Source organism: Diceros bicornis, chromosome 9 (genome assembly GCF_020826845.1).
Source record: "Diceros bicornis minor isolate mBicDic1 chromosome 9, mDicBic1.mat.cur, whole genome shotgun sequence".
NCBI lineage: Eukaryota > Metazoa > Chordata > Mammalia > Perissodactyla > Rhinocerotidae > Diceros > Diceros bicornis.
The window spans coordinates 30,492,606-30,509,454 of record NC_080748.1 but is presented as its reverse complement, the minus strand read 5'-3'; the positions used below and the strand labels follow the sequence as shown (position 1 = coordinate 30,509,454).

The following is a 16,849-nucleotide window of genomic DNA, read 5'->3' as shown; positions in this document are numbered from 1 at the left end:
CAGGGTTGGGCAGCAATACTGCAAACTTACTCTTTGGTGCCTCTTCAGCCTCCAGCTGTAATCTACACTTCGACAGATACTCTGGTTATCTCCTTCCTGGCCTCTGTAACAGATCCTTCTCCACAGCAACATGGATCTTTCCCTCTGCCTGATGGATGTCCTGGTGATGCCTCAGACCTGGTTTGAAAATGGAGTCCTGTTCTAGGCTGGCTCCCTATCTCCTAGGACTGTACACTCTAAATACCCACAGCCAAGGGCTACAAAGGTGATATGCCCATGGGTTGCTCACAGGCAAGGTTATTCCATAGGACATCAAGACACCCTCTATTTAACAGCCTCTCTCACCCTCTGAGGTCCTCCACATGAAGCTGGGCTGTGGCGGGGCCATTAGAACCTGTCCCCCTGTTACATGCAGACGTCTGTGGGTGGGGCCAGCAGTGAGGATAGCGTGGGGTAGGTACAGGTGCCCTCACTGTGCCATGACGATCCTCCTTCAGCCCTGGGCAGATGATAAGGGAAAGCAGGGGCCTTCTTAACACTCACAATCGAGGCCTCACTCAAGATTTGTTTGAAGCTATATTTCAATTTCTGTTACATCTGAAAATCAAGATGGATTCATCTGCTTTTTAATGTACGTAGGTAACAGCCAGCTTCCCCTACCCCCTCCACCATGACTCAAACCATCACCTTCCAAATTCATGGTTCTCTCCCAACACCTCAGGGTGAGCAGCTCCCTCCAACACTTATGAGCTGAGGTAGAAGGGGCAGTAGTGTTCAGCTGCTATTGCCCTGGGTTTTGGGGATCTCTCTCTATACAGACAGCCACAAATCTATAGACAGTATTGGTTTTTATGTCGTTGTTATCTTTCAGAATCCATTTTCTGTGTCCTGACACCTGAAGGTGAGAGGGCCAAAACCTGACAATGCCTCTCATGTGCCAGAAACTATGCCCCTTCTTCCACACGTGCTACCTAATCACCATTTAACCCTCCGAACAACCCCAAATGGTAGGTGTATTTGTTTCTTAGGGCTGCTGTAACAAATTACCACAAACTGAGTGGGTCAAAACAACAGGAATTTATTCTCTCACAGTTCTGAATGCTAGAAGTCCGAAATCAACGTGTCAGCAGGACTGGTTCCTTCCGGAGGCTCTGAAGGAGAATCTGTTCCATGCCTCTCTCCTAGCTTCTGCTGGCTGCCAGCAATCCTGAGTGTTCCTTGGCTTCTAGACGCATCACCCCAATGTCTGCCTCCTTCACATGGCGTTCCCCCTTTGATTTCTGTGTCTATATCTCTGTCCAAATTTCCCTCTTCTTATAAGAACACCAGTCATTGGATCAGGGTCCACTTAATTCCATATCACCTAATATTAACTTAATCACATCCTTAAAGACTCTATTTCCAAATAAGGTCACATTCACAGGTACCTGGAGTTAGAACGTCAACATATCATTTGGGGGGACGCAGTTCAACCCACAATAGTAGGTATTGTTCTAATCCTCATGTTAAACTGAGACTCAGAGAGTAACTCTCCAAAGATACAGAACATAGGTGGTAAAACTCAGTTTTAATTTGTAGACCTAATCATTACCACTTATTGAGCCCTCGCTTGTACCAAGCCCACTGCTAAGTCCTTCATTTTTTATTTCTAATCCTGGTATCAACTGCATGTAGTTATTATCCCCCATTTTACAAACAGAGGCTCAGATAACTTAAGTAGCTTGCCCAGAGTCACCCAGGTAAGAAGTGGCAGACCTGGAAATCAATCCAATACTTCTCACCCGATCAACACCGAGATGGCTAACCCCTCCTCGCTCCACATCCCCGGGTGTAACGCACTACCTGCAGCTGAGAATCATGACTGTAAAGGACATGTTACTGGAATTTTCCAAGTGAACAGTGTAAAGGCAGAAAATTAATCATTGAGATCCCAGCACTGCAAATCGATGCCTCATTGTGGGTGACGTCTGACGAGAAAGACCAAGTCTTCCTCTTCCTTCTGGCAGCTAAGGAAGAGTCGCACAGAAAACCAGGCGAGGAGTAAATCCCATTAAAGAGTAATATATGTCACAACTAATTACTTCCCTACAGGGTGCTGCAAGTGGGCTGACGCCACTTCTCTGTTCTCACAGGCACCTTATTAGGAAGGAGCCTGTACTACCACTGTGGGTGGGGAGGAACCAGGTCTCAAACCCGTAGAGTGGTTGCCTCATTCTTCCTCAAAATAGAGAATCAAAAGCATCACTTCCTGGTAGCTGCTGTGCACTCTTCCTCAACATCAAAGATGTGTCACACACACACACGCACACACACACTCGCCAGTACCTTACAAACACAGCAGCAGGAACATGGAGCCCTTCCGACAATGCATAAGCCACAGCAACTTCCTAAATCAACACAAGGGAATGTCGTGAGCAAGCACTCAGCTCAATGCCACTAACTCAGGTTTGACCAGCACTCACAAGTCTAGGGTGGTTTTGCTTGTATTATCTCAAAAGGATACCACAGAGGAAGTAGGGGCTAAGAACACGGGCTTTGGAGGCAGGCGGACTCGAACGCCAACCCCAGCTCTACCATGCACTCCCTGTGGGAACTTAGGTAAATTATTTCCCTTCTTGAAGCCTCAGTTTCCTGACCTGTAAAATGAAGATATTGACATGAACCTCATAGAGCTGTTATAAGGAATATCAACCTACCACCCCAACCCTTGATTCCTAACAGGGAATATAAGCTATGGGTAAGAATAAAATATTGTTTTAAATTTGATCTTATTTATCTTATCCCATGTGCCTGAATTTCCATTTAAAAGAGACCCAGCTTAAATAACAAATGGGAGCACAGATCTGGCAGAGGCATCCAGGATGGGAAAACAAGTGACAGAATAAGAGTTGATAGGAGACACTCATTTCTTCCATGTGCCCAATAATATCCCACTGAATAAAACACACACACACACACACACACACACACAGAGGAGTGGATGGGTTTAGGGGACGACCTTTTTGTGTGTGTGAGGAAGATTAGCCCTGAGCTAACATCCAATGCCAATCCTCCTCTTTTTGCTGAGGAAGACAGGCCCTGGACTAACATTCATGCCCATCTTCCTCTACTTTATATGGGACGCCGCCACAGCATGGCCTGATAAGCGGTGCATTGGTCCGAGCTCGGGATCCGAACCTGCGAACCCCGGGCCGCCAAAGTGGAGGGTGCGCACTTAACCACTAGGCCACTGGCCGGCCCAGACCTGGACCTTTTTATTGCCTGCCTGTGCTGTTTAGGAGTTCACTCAGAGTCGGTTTAGTTAGGACATGTGAATCCCAGGGGGGAAATGACACCCACATTCCAGACAAGATGTACCAGGCAGGGACCCAGCCCCAGGGCCCTTTCTCAAGTAGGAGAAAGTATATAGGAGGTAGAAGAAAAAAATAGGGTCACCTGTTTCAAGAAAGCATATAAGTAAAAAGAAATATTAGGAAAAAGAAATTCATAACGGTTTAGTAATTCACCTAACCTTGTTAATTGATGTCTATGATTTTCATGTTATTACTAGAATTACATTGTTCATTAACAGTATTTTCCCACAATTTAAGTCTGAAAATACCTTATTCTCAGTTTTATATGGATGAGACAAAACCCTAAAGGGCAGAGATAAAGTTCTGCTCACGGGAGCATCCCTTGATTTAGCATGTGAAACAGAGATGACAAACACAGGTTTGATTTTGTGCCATCTGAACGGGCGCCATCTAGAGGCAACTGCTTCAAATGGCACCTCCACGCACTGCTAAGCAATTCAAGGATCTTAAAATAGATGTAGTGGCAGAAGCAATGTGTACTCTAACACAAACCTTGGAATAAGTAAAATCTGTAAGACTGATACAATTACAAAAATGGCATTTAAGTCGGAAAAAAATCCCGAGCAAACATTTTTGGTTGCATTTTTGTTCATCGACAGTACCAATCCATTTCACAAAACAAGCTTTACAGGAAGAAGAACTGAGTAATTCATCTTGTCAGCTACAGTCCACAAAAAATAGGCTCCAACATTAGCTAAATACAACTATTAAAATACAACTTAAGAAGTACCAAAAAAACTCTTAAAAAAAAAACAGTAGCAGCAAAAACATTGAACATTTGTAAACAAAACCACCAGCAACAACCATATGCTTAATAATAAAGTATCTGCATTCTTTTAAAAAATTAAATATATATAATAAAGAGAACATTGGCCATCTTTTTTCTTAATATACAATACCCGATATCTAAAACAATGTTATCAATAACAGACACAAATCCGTGTTATAAGGCATGTTGAACAGTCTTTTTCACAATACTCAGGGGCATCACGTCTCTGTGGAGGGCGAACTTTCCAAAAGTCTTCTCCTAGCTGTGATCCTCGCACACCGGGGGCACTCGGAGGACTGGAAACACTGCTTGTGGAAGCACGCTCTGCACACTGCAAGCGAGGGGGACAGCCATCAGCAAATGGGCTATCTTGTTTTCTCACATACATACAGACACTCATCCCCATTCTGGGGAGGGCAGGGGTCTGAATCTAGAAACCAGAGTCTTCCAAACAGAAACCAGGCAGGTTGAAACTCAGAGGAATTATAACGACCCCAAGAGGTCATGAACATGAGGCTCAGAGAGCCTGATGTAGTGGGTGCTACATTGCCCCCCAGATCCACCCAAGGACCGTCCCCCAACTGCTGAAAGTGCTGGTGGCTGATGGCTCAGGGGGCAGCGTCCCTTCTCTGGAAATGGCCCTAACTAGAGAGAGCTGCCTTGCTCAAGGTCATGTCCCCTTGCTGCCACTGGCCTGCATCTGGTGACTGGTCAATGAGGGGTTTAAAGGCTTAGCTGGCCTCTTGTCCCCAATTTGGGACAACACTGAAGGCCATCTCCACTCCAGAGCCCCCCATGAGATGTGCTAAGCCTTTATTGCAACCACACCACAGTTCAGCTTCTCCCTCTGCCCCGTCCTCTACCTTTCCAACCCCATGGGCGTTGAACCTAACAACATGCCTCAGTGAACTTTCTGCATGCAAATCCCTGCCTCAGAGTTTCTCCACTGGGGAACCCATCCTGCGACACTGCCTCATGGGTTAGGGGGGACAACACTGGAGTGGTCTAAGAGGAGGACCTGCTCACGTCAAGGGTGAAGGCAGAATTCATTACCAGATCTCTCCCATGAAACAGTTTAGAGAGCATGGGATTTCCTCAGGCACTAATACAGGAGAACAAGGGTCTGCAAATCTTTTCTGTAAAGAGCCAGACAGTAAATGTTTTAGGCCTTTTGGGCTATACGGTCTCCACAACAGCTACTCAACTCTGCCACTGTCGTGCAAAAGAAGCCAAAGACAACACTGCAGCGTTGGCATGACTGTGATCCAGTTACAAAACTGGGGCGGCTGTAGCTTGCCCCAGGGTAGAAGTATTCAGGCATAAGCAAAACAGGGACCAGCTCCTCTCTCCACATCCTGAACCAGGAGACATCACCCTCATGCCTGCCCCACCCAAATACTCCCCACCGTGTGCCTAAAACTTTATTAGTTCCAATCCCACATACAAGCACACACCAGCATCATCAAACTTTAAAGAAATAACATCGTGCTTAAGTTATTAAGCTGTTATCAAACTTGTTAACTTTGCACTTAAGTTATCAAGCTATTATTGAGCTCACGCTACTAAGTTATTAAGATACCTGAACATCTTCTACATGTTGATGTCTGAAATGGGAAGATGACGGCTGTACTCCGGCAAAATTCACAAATGAAGCCCTTTCCTTGACACAGCTGTAAGAGAAGAAGTCCAAAATATCCTCATTGGTCATGTTTCTTTTGATGGAGAAGTTGAGTTACTGCTTTTACAGAACTTTATAAGCAGAGATTTTTCAATATCTGGGATTCCAGCCTCCAGAAGGAACAGGATGTTACATCCTGTGCAGTGAATAGGTCAACAACAAATGTGCATTCATTTTGCATGGAGAAATTTCACATCAAGGGGGTTTAATGCACCAGAGAAAGAACATGATTTTAAACATGTATTCTTAGACGATCTAATTTTGTTTCTGATAGCTGCACTACAATTCTTCAGTCCCTGTAGACACAGAGCTCCTATTCCATTGGATCCTGAGTCCACATGGCTGTATTTGGCACATCAGGGCAGATGGGAGTCGAGGAAGGCCCCAGGCAGGGCTGGGTGCCCAGACTAAGAAGTCGCTTGGGTCTACAGCCACACCACCCTGAACACACCCAATCTCATCTGATCTCGGAAGCTAAGCAGGGCCAGGCCTGGCTAGTACTTGGATGGGAGAAGTCGCTTGGCCCAGGCTCGCATCCCAGCCCTCCACTTACGAGCAGGGTGATCTTGGCCTGTTACTTAACAGCTCTGAACCTCATTTTTCTCACCTGTAAATAGCGTTGCCAGCACTTCCTCAGGGTTGGTGAGGGTTAACTGAGGTAAAGTGCAGAACGCCGGGCAAGGCCCTGACACATAAGGGACAGCTCAGGGACGTACCTGCCCCGGGCAAACCCTCACCTCGCAGCCGTTGACGTGCTCCAGGGAAGCTTTCAGGACGTCCTTGAGCGAGGGCGCCAGCAACCCTTTCTTGAGCCTGACCAGGTCCTCCAGAGAGAGCAGGTGCAGCTCATCAGTCAAGTGTCTCGGCACCTGCTCAAACTCCTTTAATACACTGTGAGAGAGGAAACAGAGAGGATTCAAAACCCACCCATGCAGAGGCCAGGGGAAGAAGAGGGGGCAGACAGTTGTTTCCTCCTGGCACTCACACTTCATTTTTTTAACTCAATTAAAAAAAAATAACCCCAAGAACCAGTTAACCCTACTTGCCAATTTACATATTGCAAGTTTGTTTGGAAGCCAGGAAGTTAAAATTCCATAAAAGCTAATTTCAAAAAGCTGAACAAACAGAGAATGTCTCTTGCAGCCTGCCCCAGCACACATCGAGCAAAAGAAAACTGAAAATTTGTTGTTCAAGTCTTAAGGACGTGTACTGAGACAACAATGATCACCTCATTCATTCCAGCTAAACTTAAGTCTGTCAGTGTCACCAACAGTGGTCTCAGCGGGCGGGAGAATTCCTGCTCACAAGCAGGCGTGTGATTCTAAATCCACAAGTGCAGCACCAGCTTAAGACTCATGCACCCAAATGCGGGCTGGTCACAGGCACTTGGATGTCCCAAAGGCACTTAAAACTGAATGTAACTTTCTCCAAACCTTCCTGATCTCTTCCCGAATCCCCTAAATCAGGTAGTGGCATCACCATGCACTGCAGTCCCAAGCCAGCCACTGACGACACTGGACTTGACATTGTAGTGATGCCAAACCATGTGGAATTCTCCATCCCGCCTGAGGCGCTCGCTCACACTGCTTCCTCTGACCCCTGACCCCTCTTCTTCACGCCGATTCGCTCTTCGAGCTCAGGCTTTTTCTCCAGAAAGCCTTGCCTGCTCTCTTCTCCTCCCCATCCCTTATAAACTAGATGCTGCCTTCTCTGAACCATCAGGGCACCATGCATATGTGTCCAACACACAGTCCAGCAACGATCTGTTTGTGCTCACTTTCTCCCTGGACTTAACACGAGTCCTACTGATTTTTTTATCTGATGCACAGAATGGATATTTAAGAAATTTTTATAGATGGTGAGAATTGTAGGTATTGTCACATGTTACAGACAAGAAAACTGAGGGCCTGAGAAGTAATTAGTCTGTCACACCAATGCCATGAAGTAGAGCTCAAGGCCACATGAGTACAAATGTCATGCTCCTCTCCAAGAAATCTAATTCAAAAGCAATATATCATCATTAAATAAAGATCAGAAATGGAAGGAAGCTTTAAAATAAAAAATTTTTAAAACCTATGATCTTATCTATTATATCAAATAATCTTAACCCCTTGAGTAACCTACTCTTTTTTCTATTTAAAAATCTCTTTTTTATATCTATATGATGTTAACTAAACTTATTGTGGTAATTATTTCATAATATATGTTAAGTCAAATCGTTATGCTGTACACTTTAAACTCATACATTGCTGTAAGTCAGTTATAACTCCATAAAACTGGAGAAAAATTAAAGGTATAAAGACAGATTAAAAAGTTATGATTTTCTTGCTATCTAGTTTTCCTAAGGAAAAAAAAAATTTCTATCTTTGTCAATAAATTCATACCTATACCTTTATAGCTATGGCTTCCAGAAATTCCACTTTTAGAAGTTTATCCTAAGGACATACCTATGGCTGTGGACAGAGATTCAGCTAAAGCCTAGTTTTTTAAATAACAAAAGATATTAAAAATCTATTAGGTATTCAGTAATAGGGCAATACTTAAATTAACACCACATTATAGTATAAAATACTAGAAAGCCAATAAAAGTTCAATATGCCTCTCTATCAGGGGTTATTAAAAGGCCATTGGTACACCCATGTTCATAGCAGCACTATTCACAATAGCCAAAAGGTGAAAGCAGCCCAAGACGGATACAAGGATAAACAAAATGTGACATATACATACAATGGAATATCATTCAGCCTTAAAAAGGGGGGAAATTCTGGTACATGCTACAGTATGGGTGCACCTTAAGGACATTATGCTGAGTGCAATAAGCCATTCATAAAAGGAAAAACATTGTCTGACTCCACTTATGTAGGGTACCTAGAGTAGTCAAACTCATAGAGACAGAAAGGAGAACGGTGGTGGCCAAGAGCTGGGGGGAAAGGGGAATGAGGAGTAACAGTTTAATGGGTACAGAGTTGCAGTTTTGAAAGATGAAAAGAGCTCTGTGGATGGATGGTGGTGATGGTTGCACAGGAATGCGAACGTACTTAACTTCACCAAGCTGGACACTTAAAAAGGGTTAAGATGGTAAATTTTATGTTATGTGTATTTTATCACAGTTTAAAATAATAATAATAATAATAATAATAAAGGCCACTGGCTAGAGTTTCATCCTTGTACTGGCCCATTCTTCTTAACAAGTTAAATTCACTACTAGTGAGTTAGAAGGTTTAGGAACTTGAAAGAGAAGGTCTGCATTCTCAGGGAGAGATATGAGGTCATTGCTGTGCTAAGAGGGCTTCTGTGTTGGAGGAGCTGGGACCAAGAGGCACACAGAGGATGAGGAGGTTATCAATTGTCCCAACCCACAGGCCCAGGCTGTCCCAGCCAACAATAGTACCTTTCAGCAAACCTGCAGGTTTTCAACAACTTCTTGATATGAAAAAGCTGCTCCTGGGTTTCCTAAGGTGAGAAACCAGAGGGAAAAGGTAAATGTGATAAATGACACTGGAAATGTTTAAGTCAAATTTAGATGTTATTTCTAACCTTGAAATGCTACAACTCTATAAAACAAGCCTTTGAAGTAAGGTCTATATAGCAGGGGTTCATGACCGAGTCCAGAGACGCACAGAGGGTCCAGGAGGGACCCAGGTTTTGTGGAGCCTGAAGCTTACACAACATTGGAGGCCTTCTTTAAGAAAAACACAAAACTTATACACATAAAGGGGGAGATCCTGTCATTTGCAACAAGATGGATGAACCTGGAGGACATTAAGCTAAGTGAAATAAGCCAGACACAGGAAGAAAATAACTGCATGGTCTCACTTATATGTGGAATCTAAAAAAAGTCAAATACATAGAAGCAGAGAGTAGAACAATGATATCAGGGGTGGGGAGGCGGGGGAATTGGGGAGATGGTCAAAGGGCACATCGTTGCGGTCATGTAGAATGAATAAGGCTAGAGATCTAATGTACAGCATGATGACTATAGTTAACAACACAGTACTGAATACCGGAAATGTGCTAAGAGGGTAGATTTCAGGTGCTCTCACCACCCACACAAAAGAACCTAACTACCTGAGGAGGTGGACATGTTAATTAGCCTAACTAGTAATCATTTCACTATGTAGATGTATATCAAATCATCTTGTTGTATACCTTAAACATATACAATTTTTATTTTAAAAAATAATAAATTAATTTTTAAAGCTATGTATAAATACAAAACTATGCATCAATCTAAAACTCAGTATGGGGCCTTGGAAAGAGACCAGGCGGGTGAGGGGACGTGAAGATTAAGCTCCATTGGCTTGAGGGTGAATTAGCCCCACAGACGGCCTGTCGGATCCTCTGTGTGAGGTGCATTTGCTTACACAGGACCCTTGCAGCCGCTCCACTGGCTTCCCCCACAGAGACAGCCGCTCACCCTCACTCTGTCCAGTTCCTCGGCCTTCGCATACAGGCTGTGGCTGACGTTCAACAAATTGACAATGGGCTGGTGCCAGATGCTGTCCAGTAGCCGTTTGGAGAAATTGCTGACGTGGTACTTCCTGAAGTCCCACGCAGTCAGGATCCGGGCAGGGATGCAGGACTCCTCGTACGAGTGGCAGCAGTCGCAGAAGTACTTCCCCAGGTATTCGCAGTACCGGAGCCGCTTCACAAACTCTGCGGGGCACACGGGAGGGTGAGCGCCGCTCCCCCGACCCTGAAACCCAGCCTCGTCCGCCCCTCACCTCCAATGCCCACCCAAGGTTCAGGGCTCGGATTGCTGTCTTCGTGCTGCGAAAGCCATGCTCGACCTCAAAGCAGCTGGGAAAGCTCTGGCAGGGACTGGAGGTCTTAAACCACCGCCATTCGTGAGCTTTGCTTTCGTGGAACAGACACCGGAAAAACAGAACCCTCGCAAAACACTCCTGGATTTGGAATATGGGCGTTGCAAACTGCGGTGTAGCCAAAAGAACACGAGATTTAGGGTCTGGAAATCCAGATGGGAGTCCAGATTCCGCCTCTTACTGGCAGGAAGACTAAGGACAAGTCGGACTCTCTTCAGGCTGACTCTCCTGAGGCCACAGAGAGCGACTGAGAACTGGATGACGTGGTATCATGTGTATGACAAGTGCTTTGTAAATTATAAAGCACTATACACACACTGTCAGGAAGCAGCATCCACAAAGAGTTCCTGATAAACTAGTAAGAAAAAAATACAGAAATGCACAAAGGAGGAGAATAGGCAGTACATGGAACGAAGAGATGCAGATAATGGTAAAGATGTGAAAAACAATCTCAGCAACAAAGACATGCATATTAAAAGACTGAAATGTTCTGTTTTTCCTCAGACTGTCACAAATTGAGAAGATCCAGAGCTGATGAGGCATAGAGTGGTGGCACTCACTCACAGTGCTGACTGGAGTGCTCCCCTTCAGGAGGCTATTTCTGTGACAGACTCCAATTCTCAAACGTGCAGCGGGAATCTGCTTCTGTGACATCAGACAGAAATGCTAGCATGCACACATGGAGACAGAGAAAGGTGTTCACTACAGCACATTTATAATGGAGGAGGGAGCAATCTAAATATCCATTAGGAAGCAACCGGCCAAATAAGTATGGTGCACTCAACAGTGAAATACTGAAGAGCTTATGAATATGTGCAAGAGCCCAGGCAGTGGACATCCAGCTACAGGTATGTATCACGTGACCTTGATTTTGTTTTTTAAATATCCAAAAGGCACAGTCCAAAAGGACCCCCACCAAAAAGCTAGCAGCAAATACTTCTGGAGGGTGAGGGAAAGAAAGGATTTTTGCTCTTTGCACTTAATTTGCTAAAATGAACGTGCACTGCTCTTGGAAATATCTCTAATAAAATACATCGCAAAGCAAAATGTATAGAAACTATTGCAATAAATACCTGGGTACCCACCACCCAGTTTAAGAAAGAAAGCAGCAATTCAGTTAAGTCTCCTACGTGCCCTCCCTCAACACTAGGGTCTAACATGAGCCGAGGTCGATATTCATCATTCACCCTTTGACTCACGGCTTTCTTTGTAATTAAGATACCACAAGGTATGATACAAATATTAGTTGCCACATGTTGTGAGGATTACATGAAACAATGGATGGGAAAGCAGCTAGCACAGTACCCAGCACACTGTCGATTTTAAATATAGTGTCCTTATGACAGCTTTAATAAACAAGGCCTGAGTGACCACAGGAGCAAACCTTTATTGAACACTTACCCTGTGCCATGTACTGGTTCAATATCTTACACACACTCTATCACCCTGTGCTCGAACCTCTATATAAGGACTATATAAGGACTATGTAAGGACTAAGTAAGGACTATTATTTCCCCTATTTCATTGATGAAAGTACCAGACAGTGAAGTTAAGCCACACGCCAGAGACACACAAACAGTAAGCAGGCAAACAGGATTCCAACCCGAGTCTGGACTGGGGAAGCTCTAGCTTTTAGCCATCATATCCCACTTCTCTGCCAAACATTTGATGGAGGGAAAGAAAGAGGAGCTAATGCCTTTGCACTTGCCCAAATTACCTCTCAATCCCAGGTCACACTCAGAGTTGATTTTTAAATGTAAACAATAAATACAGTTGACTCTTATTATTTGCAGTAGTTAATGTTCTATAAAGTTGCCATGAACACTGCATTAGTAAATGCTGAAGCATTGCTCCTGGGGGGTACAGGCTTAGGTTCCTATGAGCCTCTGGTCACAACAAACCTCTGGTCACAACATTTTCATCAATCCACCAATATATAACCTTGTTTTATGTGTGTTTTCTGTCTAAAGACATCTTATTTAGTATATTTGTTGACTCATATCATTGAATTCAGGGCCAACAGCACTATAACTCATGCCTGAATGAAACTTATCTAATGCATATATTTTCCCTGTAAGGAACATCACAGCCTTCTTGTACTTAGGAGCACTACACAGCTCTTCAGCACTATGCTTAGGGGCTATTTTAAACAGCTAAATCACCAACAAAAAGAGCAAAAATGTAAAAAAAAAAATATAGCTCTAAGTAAACCATGAAAAGGACTTGTTTACAGAATGAGAACTAAATCAAGAAGGCAGAGCACTGCCTTGTTCAACTCCAGCTGGGAATGTGTGCACTGAGCAACTCAAATTTCAGGTGACTCAAATTTCTTGGTGCTCTGTGCGTATCCATGAATGACCATGGAAACATCATGAGTATTGATTTGGGGGTTACAAATAAATTTTAGCGACTAGGCAAATTCGCAAATATGGAATTTGTGAATAATGAGGGTCAGCCGCAAGAACATTTGTACATACACTATTATCAAACTCTGAATTAATTACGTGACGTCTCTCTAGCATTGACAAATTACGTGTTAAGAACTTATTAAGTGCCTAATGATTATGTCTGAGTTCTCAAATTTGAAACTTGGAAAAGTCTGTCGTATTGTGTCTATTTCCCACCCTGGATTAAGATCTCTGATGTGGCAGATAATGAGTATTATTTGGCTTATGTTGGGGCCTACATACATTTTATATTAAATAGGGAAAAAGACAGGTATACCCTTGGCCCCTGTACTCTATATTTCTGATCAACTTAGCAAGATGGGAAGAGAAAGGACGACAGAAGGGGCCAATAAATTTTCCTGATATAATTCATCTTTTCCTAACAACTAAAATCCTAACATTTCAATATCCAGTCACCCATTCATCAAATTTCATTGAATATGTACTAAGCATTATACTATCAATATAGAAAAACTTATGCCCATCTCTTTGGGTTTCCTCAGTCTGTTACCTAAAACAGAGCAAAACAAAGACCCTAAACCAGTGGTTCTCGACCAGGAGTTATTTTTCCCCCCAAGGGACATTTGGAAATGTCCAGAGATATTTTTGGTTGTCACAATTGGGGAGCTGCCAGTGGCGTCTAGCAATGCTGCTAAACATCCTACAATGTACAGGACCGCCCCCACTGCCCTAAGATAATAGTACCGAGGTTGACAAACCCTCCTCTAAACCACAATTATTCTCCTCTGAGGAAAAGTCACTGTCATAGAAAAAAAATAATAAGAGGGAAAACTTCTAGAACACTGCTGTGCAACAGAACTTTCTGTGAGGACAGAAATGTTCTATATCTGTGCTGTCCAATACAGTGGCTACCAGCCACACATGGCTATTGAGCACTTGAAATGTAGATAGTGTGACTGAGGAATCGGATTTTTAATTTTAAATGGCCACATGGGCTAGTGGCTACCATACTGAATAGTGCAGTTCCAGAATAAAGCTGACTAGAGAAAATTAATAAGTAAATGCAATGTATGAAACTTGATTGGAACCTGGATGGAGAAGTTAGCTATAAATGACATCTTGAGAACAACAAATGAACATGGACTAGTATTAGACAATATTAGAGAACCGTTCTTAATTTTTTTGTTGTGATAACCGTTCATCATCCTTATTTTTAGGACATGCTGAACTATTACAGGGTAAAATGTCATGTTGTCTCCTGCTTTTCAAATGGTTCAGTGTGTGTGAGATTGGAGGAGACTGAGGAGATATGACAACTAGATTCAATGTGGAATTCTGGACTGGATCGTGGGACAGATAAAGGTCTTTAGTGAAATCTGAATAAAGTCTGTAGTTTAGCGAACAGGATTGTACCCATGCTCATTTCCCAGTTTTAATAATTAAACTAACAATTATTATAAGATGTTAACATTAAAGGAAGCTGGGTAAAGGGTATACAGGATGTCTCTGTATTATTTTTGCAACTCTTCTGTAGGCGTAAAATTCTCTCAAAATAAAAAGCTTAAAGCAATTATCCTAAGAACTATAGGAAGTTCACAGGAGAAGTCTAGAATTGTCACACCGTTGATAATGCCTCTATGATCTGTGCTCTGCGCACCTCTGCTGCATGTTTCCCCCTCATTCTCACTCTCCAGTCACATAGGACTTCTTTGCAATAGCTTCAGGCCCTTTGCACATGGTGACCCCCTGCACACAGTCTTCTGGGGACAATCACTTCCTTATGAAACCTCTCACTGCCAGCCCCCCAAGCCCAGAGTAAGTTCCCTTGCTGTAAATCCCACAGCACTCTTGACTTTCTCTTTTGTTGCACGCATCACCCTTGTTATTTACTTGGCTGATGACTATGTCTTCCTGTAAGCAAGCTCCATGAGGGAAGGACCATGTTTGTATCCACAGGACAGGCTCACATCTCCGTATCTGAACAAACTTAGCTTAGTACTTAAAGAGTTGGTGGAATCACAGTCACAAGTCCATAGTTTCTGACTCATCCACTCAATATTTACTGAGGCACCAGGACACAGTGGTTAACCAAATAGACATGGTCCCTGCAAGACTAGCTGGGAAGATGACTCATTTAAAGAAAATTAGCTATAACTGTGATGCAGGACAGGCATTATCATTCAACATGGGAGAACGAAGCCCAGACAGATTTCTGCTTTCTATTTTTATTTCTTGAAGTCGAGCTCCTTTAAGTCTTTTTCCTTCCAAAATTGCCTATCAATGGCCAAGGGAGCCCTTTCCAGCAAAGTTCCTCTTCCCAGCCTTCCACAGGTCAGACCTACGAATACCCTCACAACAGAACAAGTGATTCCAGTCTCAAGTGGGCAACTTGCATTTCTGACTGGGATGCCTGATTTTCTAGGCCTCAGCTGGCCCAGGAATGATCCCCTCAGGCCACTTCCTCAAAGCCTCTCAGAGGAGTTTGGCTAGCTCCTTGGTAAGCCACTCAATCATTCAACGTATCTTTTGAGGACCAACTGTGGGCCAGGCACTCTTGTAGGAACTGGGGATAAAATAATGAATAAAACAGACAGCATATCTGGCCTCACAGAACTTAGAATCTAGTGAGGGAGACAGACAATAATAAGAAAAATCAGTAAAATCTAAAAGAGTGTTTTAAGAAGATAACTGCTAGAATAAAAAATAAGAAAGAAGAGTAATACAAAGCATACATGTGTATGTGTATGGCCAGGAGTGTGACAAGGTGAACATTTTCAATAGGGCAGCCAGGGAAAACCTTTTGACTTTTGACATCCATGGGGATGTCTTGGGTGGGGGACGCATACCAGGGAGAGAAAATCACAAATGCAAATCCCTGAGTCAGGAGTGAGCCTGCCACCTCCAAGGACCAGAAGGGAGGTCATGTGGCTAGAGCTGAATGCCCGATGGGGAGACAACTGGGAGATAAGAGTCTGAGAGGTAACAGGCCAGTCACACAGCCTTGTAGGTCACGATGCCTCTTCATGAAGCTCTTATAACAACCTCTCATCAAAGGCATCTCTCACAAAAACAATGCACCACTCAACTTTGTTATTCTTCACCTCATCATCCCATAATCAGTAGGCAATCCTTTATCCATACTTACTAGGTTCTATTGGAGTTCCACAGCCAGCACAGAAAAAATTCTGGGCTGCTACCACAAGGTTCCTCCTGAGTACAGAAAAGAATAACAGTTACATTTCAGAAAAGGCCAACGGAGCATTTCTCACTGATTGGAAAAGAAATTGACATCATGATACTTTTCTTGGCTTGGGGCCTTAATTTTGTCCTTTTTCATTTGGGAAACAAGTAGAATTATTCAATAGAGTTTTCTAGTTGAAGTTTCTGGGTCTTTCAAAAGCCCTGCTACCATCAAAGCAGAAGCCAGTATCACAAATAACTATTCCACCAAGGGGTCATTAGGGACTTCCCACTGCGCATGCACGGAATTCTCTCTCCAGAGAGAACCAAAGACACGTAACGCATGGGAGAAAGTTCAGGGAGATGAGACAGCAGAGATGAAGCACTTGGGTAGTTCACAACTGGATCCAAAGAAATTTAGATGAATAGGGGGCAATGTAAGGCAAAGCTATCAAACATTGCTGGCGAGAGACAGTCTATTGAAGCATTTTGTTTTGAACTGTCGGAGTCACAATCTCACATGTGATTTGCAAATGTGGAGAAAGTTGTACAATTTTATTATAGTTCAGGGTCAGCAACAATGGCCAACGTAAACACATGCAGAATCCCTGCCTACGTGCCTTAGAGAGGCCCAGGGG

General features: G+C 43.5%; 1 protein-coding gene across 3 annotated transcripts in view; it reads right to left on the bottom strand.

The window, feature by feature from the left end:
- Positions 1-1,024: 1,024 nt before the first annotated feature.
- Positions 1,025-16,849, bottom strand: part of RUBCNL (rubicon like autophagy enhancer) — a 42,088-nt gene continuing 26,263 nt past the window's right edge. For 2 of the 3 annotated variants that reach the window (XM_058548182.1, XM_058548185.1), the window contains 6 exons: positions 16,177-16,241; positions 10,218-10,456; positions 9,192-9,253; positions 6,538-6,691; positions 5,702-5,792; positions 1,025-4,453 (listed from right to left, as the gene is read on the bottom strand). In XM_058548182.1, coding sequence (XP_058404165.1) covers positions 4,341-4,453; positions 5,702-5,792; positions 6,538-6,691; positions 9,192-9,253; positions 10,218-10,456; positions 16,177-16,241 — 724 coding nt within the window. In that variant the 3' untranslated portion in view covers positions 1,025-4,340. Of the gene's footprint in view, positions 4,454-5,175; positions 5,259-5,701; positions 5,793-6,537; positions 6,692-9,191; positions 9,254-10,217; positions 10,457-16,176; positions 16,242-16,849 lie in introns of all 3 variants that reach the window. The other variant, XM_058548183.1, reaches the window with a different exon arrangement.